At 32.0% G+C, this 8,837-nt stretch overlaps 1 protein-coding gene across 1 annotated transcript; it reads right to left on the bottom strand.

Moving 5' to 3' along the window:
- Nucleotides 1-5,526: 5,526 nt before the first annotated feature.
- Nucleotides 5,527-8,246, bottom strand: LOC107404376 (uncharacterized protein At2g39795, mitochondrial). The gene is made up of 3 exons (XM_016011321.4): nucleotides 7,975-8,246; nucleotides 7,473-7,822; nucleotides 5,527-5,986 (listed from the first exon to the last, which is right to left on the bottom strand). Exons 1-3 carry the CDS (start codon nucleotides 8,134-8,136, stop codon nucleotides 5,806-5,808), a joined length of 693 nt encoding a protein of 230 aa, XP_015866807.2. The 5' UTR covers nucleotides 8,137-8,246; the 3' UTR covers nucleotides 5,527-5,805.
- Nucleotides 8,247-8,837: the final 591 nt, after the last annotated feature.

The following is an 8,837-nucleotide window of genomic DNA, read 5'->3' as shown; positions in this document are numbered from 1 at the left end:
CCGCACAGTCACTATCCTTCATTTATGTCTTATATATATCCTCTCTAATTTTCTTTTATTATTTTTAAAGAAAATCTTCCCTAATTTCGCCACGTGTTTTTATTAACTATAAAACTTTTGCCAGTCCCTCCCAATATTGCATAATTTCCATTCAATTAATTTTTTTTGACAGTTATAAAAATTTAAAATTTTGTCTTTCACCATATTCATTTATTTATTACAACCCTTTTCTTTTGGTAAAATTTATTCTTAAATGATGATGGGTTTTGACGTTTGAGTGAGAAAAAATTGAAACTAGAGTTGTTGATTTTTGATATAAAATTAAAAAGAGTGCAAGTGCAATTTTTCTATTAGTGTAGCAGTTATTTATCTCGATGACTTTCAATTGTGATGATATTTTTCTTTAATATTTCTTAGTATTGAATGATTGATCAATATATGCATTAGTACTAAAAACATTTCCACCTAGCTAGCTAGGTTCTTCGAATGATATTAACTCAATTTGTTACTACACTAGCACATAATATGACTCACACATATATGTATATATCTGAAGTGGACCTGTCCGCACCACACGGAAAGGACCTGAATGTCCATTTTCTTCGCCTGTTTAATGAAACGATGCGTTTGCACCTATTAAAATCAGCTCCAGGTTCATTCTTTCTCTGCTGCCCAACTCCAGCTCCAGCTTGTTCCTCTTTTCCTTTCTTTCCTAACTACCTAAACCAGTTCCAACAGCTCACCCACTTTCAGGTTCCTTCTCTGCCATCCAACAGCTCTAGCATTTTCATATTCCTTCTCTTCCTCTCTCACTCTGCATTTTTCGATCTGCTCACCCTGGAGCTGTTTTTTTTTTTCCTTGTTGAAAATAGGTGTCAATGCACCGTTTCAGTAAATCACATAATGAATGTGTTTTGTTTTATTTTTTATTTTTTAAAATAAGTGCAAACGCACCGTTTCATTAAACGGATGAAGAAAATGGACGTTCAAATCTTTTTCATGTGGTGCGAACAGGTGCTTTTCATAGCACTTCTAATGTGTATATATATATATATATATATAGCCATAATAAAGCAACCTAAAAGTATCTTTTGTGCTGTCAAGGCAGTTTTATTTACCAAGCAAAAAAAAAAAAAAAAAAAATCAACCTAAAAGTAATAATATAATAATATTGAATGATTACCCATATAAACTCCAACCTAATTCATAATATATGTATATATATAAATCCCAAACTAAAATTTGGCGCAAATTTTTTTTCCTAAAAAAAAGAACGGTGTTTCAATTGCCATACATCTTTATCCACCAAAAAAAAAAAAAAAAAGAGTCAATTACCTAACACTTGTCAAGACTCAAAAATTAATGTTACCCTACATTAATTTCGGTGCTTTTCTTTTGCACAAAGTCAAGTATGCGTTTTTCTTTCTTCTTTTTTTTATTTTTTTAAAGTCAAGCATGCATAAGCTCCATTTCAGTCCCATTGACTTATTAGATTCAAGAAAAAAAAAAAAACAAAAACATTAATAATTAATGCTATATATATAAAACAAGTAGAAAATAATAAAATTAAGAAAGAAGCTCCTAACACCACAATATACATGGTAAACGAAATTGATTCACTTAGTATGTCTTTTAAATCTACTTCTATAAAATCATGGGTTCGATACATTTATAGGAATGCCATTTGGCCATCTATTTGTGACCTAAAAAGATTTTTTTTTTTTTTTTCCCAAGACACATCATATTATTAATAATAAGGGGTTTCACTGGATTGAGCCTCCAAAACCATGATAATCTGCCACATGTTATGATGCATGTTCATATTTATAGAATTATATTATTTCGAAATTTAGATAATGATAACGATGAATTAACCAACCTAATTTTGTATGATAATGGCTGTGACCGACCATCACCACCCCAACATAAACTATACACCATAAACATAAAAGTATAAGAATAAATAATAATAATAATAAGTGACATTTCATACCCAAAAAAAAAAAAAAGAAAAGAAAAGAAAAGAAAAGAAAAAAGACAATAATAAAATAAATGACAAAGAATATCGTCCAATATTGATTTGCGTCAGTATTTCCTTTTATTTAATTCTATGGTGGAATTTATTTAATTTTTTATGGAATGGAGAATTTTTTTTAATTATTGTTTTAAGTGTGGACAAAAAATAATTATCATTTTATAGGTTTCATACAGTTTGAGAGCATTTTTGGTATAGAGACCAACTTCTAGTGTACCCAAACCGTTGTATCAAAATATTACCCAAAAAAAAAAAAAATAATAATAATAATAATAATAAGATAAAGAAGAAAAGAAAAGTTAACGGGATCTAATCTATATTTTAATCTCTCAAAATCAATCCTTTAAAAATAGCAAACATTTTGGAGGCTGAAAATCACTTTCGAATATATATAAACATTTATATAATTATCATTAATCCTTTTAAATCATACATGAGAGATAATATTTACAATTTTAAGTAACTTTATAAATTCCCAACAATTCAATTAACCTAAATAATCTTTGAAAGAGCAATCCAAGAGATATATCTACATACCCAAAACCATATCTTGGTTGGTATACCATACCAACTCCATATTGATCTTGTTATTACCAAATAAATAAATAAATAAATAAAAAAGGCTCTCTATATTGAGCTTTTAGTCACATGTCTTAGAAGTCTTAATACTCCACATCAATCAACATTATCAAAAATCCATAAAATAGCACTCATGCTTTCAACCACATACAAACAGCACTGGCACCAATCCTTTAAAAAAAGAAAGAAAAAAAGAAAAAAGAAAAAAGAAAAAGTGATTGATAGTCAAACTTCTGTAACATTTATGTATATTTAGGTCTAAGTGAGATGCAAGAAAGCGTGACTGGTCCTCTTGTATCATCATAGCGTGTGAACAAAATGGATTTCAAATGCTATCCATTTTATTATGAGGTCTAGAAGTTCCTTTCCTAATCATCTCACTTTTCTTATTTTCCTGGAAAACCCACCATTTAAGAGTTGAAATAATGGACAACACTAAAAATAATATGGAGGCCAACATCATTCACAAAAGCACACATCCAAAAAAAAAAAAAAAAAAAAAAGCACACACATCAGAGACCATCCAAAATATATATACCTATACACACATATACATATAGTCTTAAAATGAGTTGACTAAGGTGTATAAGTCCATAATCTACAGTTTTGACATGATAGTCGACATTGACAGGAAATGGTGAGCAATAATCATTCTGAAATGCACACATTTAATGCCAATTGCCCCTAATAATAATAAAGTGGAACATTTTGGTTGACTATATAAATGCCTTATGTTCTCTATCATTGACTATTATATACATAAACATATTGGGGATTGGAAAATATATATATACATATATATATATATATATATATATATATAAATGTAAATGCCCCGAGTAAAAATGACATGCCTAAGATCAATACTGAGCCGACTAAGCCTCCACTAGAAAAAAACAAAACTTTATTATTGAAAAAGAGAGAACTTTCCTTGTGTCAAACAAGAACACTTCTAGAAATTATTAAAATGTGTAACCACGATAAAAACACTCTCTAGGCAAAACACAAAGAATCAATCTACAACTCAGGAAATGTTATTTCTACCAATTATTCTTGAATACTTCACCTGCAACCTACTGCCACTCTCAGCAAACTGTTATGTAAAAAATTAGAGAAACCAATAATGGCAACCAAAGGATTTCACTTCAAAATGGAATTTATACCATCAATGGATTCCATGTGATATCTTCTTAAATTAGAGAAACCAATAATGGCAACCAAAGAATTTCACTTCAAAATGCAATTTATACCATCAATGAATTCCATGTGATATCTTCTTCACATTAACAACTATGGAGATTCTGAAGTTGCTTGAGATGAAGAATTATAAACTTCAAAGTAAATTGAAGCATGAAGCTGCCATATTTTGCTTAGCTCCTACAGGTTCAGGAAATTTTCCAAGCAGGCATTTTCTTATAAGGCCCATTTGCTATGTTAGAGATCTGCACCTTCAATTGAATTATGATGGATTCTGAACACCCATTCCAACTTTTTTACCCCCTTCTCTCTCCAAGCACTAACAAAATAATAATAACTAAATTCAAATGAAACCCCATAAATAATTGTGTGGTAATGGTTTTCGGGCTTCCTACAATCAATATTGTTTCAAAGTATCAGATTATCATCCTTCTACAAGGGCTGCAACTATGAATTATGATTTCTTCCCAAATCCCAACTGCTATAAATAATTACAATGTACTTGATAGCCCATCACATTTTCCTTTATCCGGAGCCTAAGTAATGTTAATCAGGGTTGTTATACACACGCTCAAAAAAACACAAAAAAGGAAAAAAAAAAGAAAAAAAGAAAAAAAGAAAAAAAGAAAAAAAGAAAAAAATACAAAGTCAGGTTTTTCGTTTCAGTTTTTCCAAATATATTTGCAACCTTCTTGATCTTAGGACACACGATTCTAGCCTCAAATTTCCTCTAATGTAGAACCATGTTTCCCAGCAATGCCTTTAGCAAACTTTGGCATAGAAATTGACTTAAGCACAGATAGAATAGAATGGAAAACTGGCAAATGGAAAGAACAGAATGTAAGGGGAAAAAACTGGCAAATAACTTGAGCACATATAGAAGGAGAATGTAGGAAAAATAACTTTGGCATAGAAATTGTACACGGCCAAACAAGTAAATTTCAGTCTTGATGTCAAATTGATAACAAATGTAACATAAGCAATTTAATTAAGAAAGTAGATATTAACGAGAAGGTAAAAAATTAAGTGCAAATGACGCTCTACTAAACTACATATAGAAGTTTGATGGAAAAATATAAATAAGCAATGCATCAAAATACAAGACTCATAAAATTTAGAGTTAAACAACAAAACCAAGCTCTTCTATAAAGGGGGAATGGGCTAAAATGTTCGAACACTCGAAAGAAGTATCAGTACTGTTTCAGAACTCGAACATTTTTCCAGAATCAATGCTGGCAAAATCAGGGCAAGAATTTGTATACAGCAAAGGTCTAATTCCTTATAAACAGAAAATTCAGCACAGAATAGTTTATTATGGAACTCTGGAGCATAATACCATATGGATTGCAAATGCATGCTTTACCATGATTAAGTCTAAAAACATTAGACAATCCTAGTAATTTGTCCAACCAAATGATTTCAATGACCCGACAATCATTTTTCAGAGATTAATTTTTGAAGGAACAATGAAAAAGGTATTATAACATGAGGCACAAAACCAAACAAACAAGCAAGATGGAATTCAAGATGTAGCATAGACAACAAGAAGGGCAAATCCAGAAAATAGCAAAGATGGCCAGCAGAGAAGTTTCTGCAAATTAATTCATAAAGAACATAGTTACAAAATGGAATACAAAGATGATGTTCGACCTTCATTTCAATTAGATCCATTGCTTTTTCATCATTTGCAGTCGCACTTCATGCTAGACTATCAGTTATCAAAGTCCTACCAAATCGTATTCCTCGAGATATAAATATGGGAATTTATATACACCGCCAATGACAAGAATGTTTTGCAAAAACAGCATAAAATGTCAAAACATCATAAATATCTATTACAAAAACAGGAGAAATACTAGCCTGTACCTGCATTTCTTTTACAAAACTGTAACAATGTACTCACAACCAAGCCATGTTGAAGATGCATAACTCAACTGGAAGCAATCTAGCATCACAGCTGATAGATACATCTTTTTTTAAACTACCTCATAAATTTAAGTGTCTTTAGCTGATTTATTTTCATTGATGAATGTTCCTACTGATTTGAACCAACGCATTAGATTTCGATGATCTTTTACATACAGCCATGCTTGAAGAAATGGAAAGAGACTATCATTCACACCTCGCTCTTCTATGTAGCTGTGAAATGCATCTCTCATCCTTTCATCCAGATCTCTGCCAATTGGTAAAAATTGACGTCAAATATTGAAAAAGTTATCATGCAATATAATTAAAAGCCATTTTCTATTTATACAGAATCAAAGGGTAATTAAAAAAAAAAAGGAAAAAGGAAAAAGAAAAGGAACAAAGATCCACTATCTGCATCCTAATGAATATTAGAGAAACCACAAAGTGGAATAATCATTCCAATAGCAATGCATCGTAGCTTCAAGAACATTTGATCCAAGAATCAGAATTACCTAAGACAACATTTACCCATGTAATTTCATATAGTGCAATCACCAGATATTAATTACATATAATCTTTGAGAAGCCACTATAATATATAGTGCTAAAAAAATTTATAAAAAAAAAAAAAAAAAAAAAAAAGCCTTAAAACTTAGGCTGAAACCTTTTCATACAGTGAAAGCTGATAATTCTTTCCACAGATTCAGCAAAAGAGGGGCAATTTTGGTTTTCTTTTGCACATTATGGTTGGAAAGAAATATTGGGTTTTTTAAGGATGAGAGTCAAGAATCATCATGTCATTGCATTTTATGGACAGTTAATGATCGATGCATCCCTATAGCTAAGGATAACAATTACGGTTATCTATGTTCTACACATTGTATCAAACTGTGAATGAAAAAAATTATTACATTTGGTTCATACTTTATTTAAGAGTAGATACTACATTAAGCCTGATATCAACACTCTTAAGGCCCACACTTAATAGTGAAGAGATTTTTTGAAGATGAGTAACACAGACAAACATTAAAACTTAAGTTTTTAGTCAAAAGAAGCCTCTTCAGTCACTCAAACACAGAGCTTATATATTGATCTTTCTCTTCGAAGTTGTTAAGCCCTCTTCCAGCCAGCACAAAACCAGAAATGAAATCCCAAAACCTTAAACTATTCAATTATGAACTTCTAACAAGAAATGACTTTCCCAAAGCTTAAACCTCGATTTTCCTCTGAAGTTGTACAAAAGCCGCCAAAAATATAGGGCAATATTCATAGGTGACTGCACCCAGAAGAAAGCATAAAGTCAAATCAAACAGCCCTTATCCTAAAAGGGCAATTGCAATCATCTACAACAGCCCTTACTAGATTAAGGTCTTTGATTAATTCTTTCCCATCACTCAACCCAATCTAGAGCCAGACCTCCCACTTCAACCTTCTTCTTTGACTATCCTTCAGAGCATAAGACCATCAAACAAGGCATATTCACTGGTAAACAATACAGTGCCATGTCATGTGACATATCACTATCTGACTAGCAACTATTTTAGTTATTTGACTAGCAACTTCAACTAATAGTTAGTTCTATTTGGATAACTTGGTTGTACTGCTGTTAAGTTTCCAAATACTGTCCACATAGATAAAGACTAGAAAGCTCTCAGAATACCAATCTGAAAGAGCCTAACTCTCTTTCTATTCACTATCATTATGCAAACAAAAGTAAGAATTACAAGTAGAAACAAGAAACAATCTTCCTTACTCGAAAAGAGGGCCATCGTAGGTGTTGGGTACCGCAAGGGAAAGCGAATCAGCCTTGACCTTGGGTCTCATGGAAACAGAGTGAATCCCCAGAGCATCAGGATATAACCCACAAAGAAAATGCAGAGAATCCGACCGTCCGGGCTTGGAAACATCCACATGAAGGAACAGCTGGTTAATCCCACCATCCTCATCACCATCACCACTATCCTCACCAGCTCCAGGAATAATGTTGGCCAACCGCATTACAGATATGCTAACCTCCTCTTCGCCATAGCTTCGCCTTAGCACCGGGCCGTTTCCATCCAGAGAGCCCTTTACGACCGTGAAAGGCGAAGGAGGGCTCACTTTCTGATACCCATTTGTTGGAATCGACAATAGAGAAAGAAAATCAACTTTTTTATTGAATTGAAAACAACTCTATGTAAAATCCATATATGCCTGTGTATAAAATGTATGTAATAGATATAATGAGAGAGAGAGAGAGAGAGGAGGGTACGAACAGGAGGGGGGGTCATCTTGGAGACTTCGTGGTAGTGTTCTTTGAGGGAGCGGAGAATCATGGAGTTGACGGCGGAGGAGACGGAGGATGAGCTTGACCTCCGGTTTGGTATAAGCCGCCATGGCCGCTGCTTTACTGCGCCGCTTAACACTTTCCTCCACATTCTTTTGCTTTGGGGTTTCCCTTCTGCGCTTGAGGAGTTGTAATAGTCCGAATTAAAATATCATGGTCGGATCGAACCCCCTAAACTTTTTTTTTTTTTGGGTTCTAGTTTTAATTTGTTCATAAACTTTTTCATTTTATATCTATATATATATATATAAAGCAATTTTTTTTAATTTTTTTTTGCTAATATATATGAAGCAATTTGTCCTGTAAATTATGCCATAATCATAATACTAAATTGGTAACCTTTTCAGATTTTTTAGATTTAAAAATTCTTTGCTTTGCATTTATAGATTTGATCATTTATCTCTTAACATCTATGTTCATAGACATCACATAGTTGAACTTTTTTTTTTTTTTTTTTTTTTTTTTTTTTTTGGGTAAAAAGAATGTACATAGTTGAACTTGAACCTATAAGGCCAGTAATTGGGCATTGAAAGTAGGCATGATTCACCTTTTTTTGGTGAACAGTCAGCATGATTTACTTGTAACTAGTCTGTGTGGGAATTTTGCCAATTAGCATCTCCACCAGCTGTATTGTTTCTTTTCTTTTCTTTTTTTAATGGAAAATACTTTCAGATACATTGTTGAGCAAAGCTACTGCTTTAAAAAAAAAAAAAAAATCAAATTATACAAATTAAAAAAAAAAATTACATGTAGTTTTTCTGTCACAAACATATACGTTCAATATGTTAGATT

Source organism: Ziziphus jujuba, chromosome 8 (assembly GCF_031755915.1).
Source record: "Ziziphus jujuba cultivar Dongzao chromosome 8, ASM3175591v1".
Taxonomy (NCBI): Eukaryota; Viridiplantae; Streptophyta; class Magnoliopsida; order Rosales; family Rhamnaceae; genus Ziziphus; species Ziziphus jujuba.
The sequence above is the reverse complement of the archived record's forward strand: the minus strand, read 5'-3'. Positions and strand labels throughout refer to the sequence as shown.

Excerpts from the sequence above, each read along its gene's own strand:
- LOC107404376 (XM_016011321.4), bottom strand. The coding sequence starts at position 8,136 with ATGTGGAGGAAAGTGTTAAGCGGCGCAGTAAAGCAGCGGCCATGGCGG. Across the intron at positions 7,823-7,974 it reads CCAAGATGACCCCCCCTCCT|AAAGTGAGCCCTCCTTCGCC; the intron begins GTTCGTACCCTC and ends AATGGGTATCAG. Across the intron at positions 5,987-7,472 it reads TACGATGGCCCTCTTTTCGA|AGATCTGGATGAAAGGATGA; the intron begins GTAAGGAAGATT and ends ACCAATTGGCAG.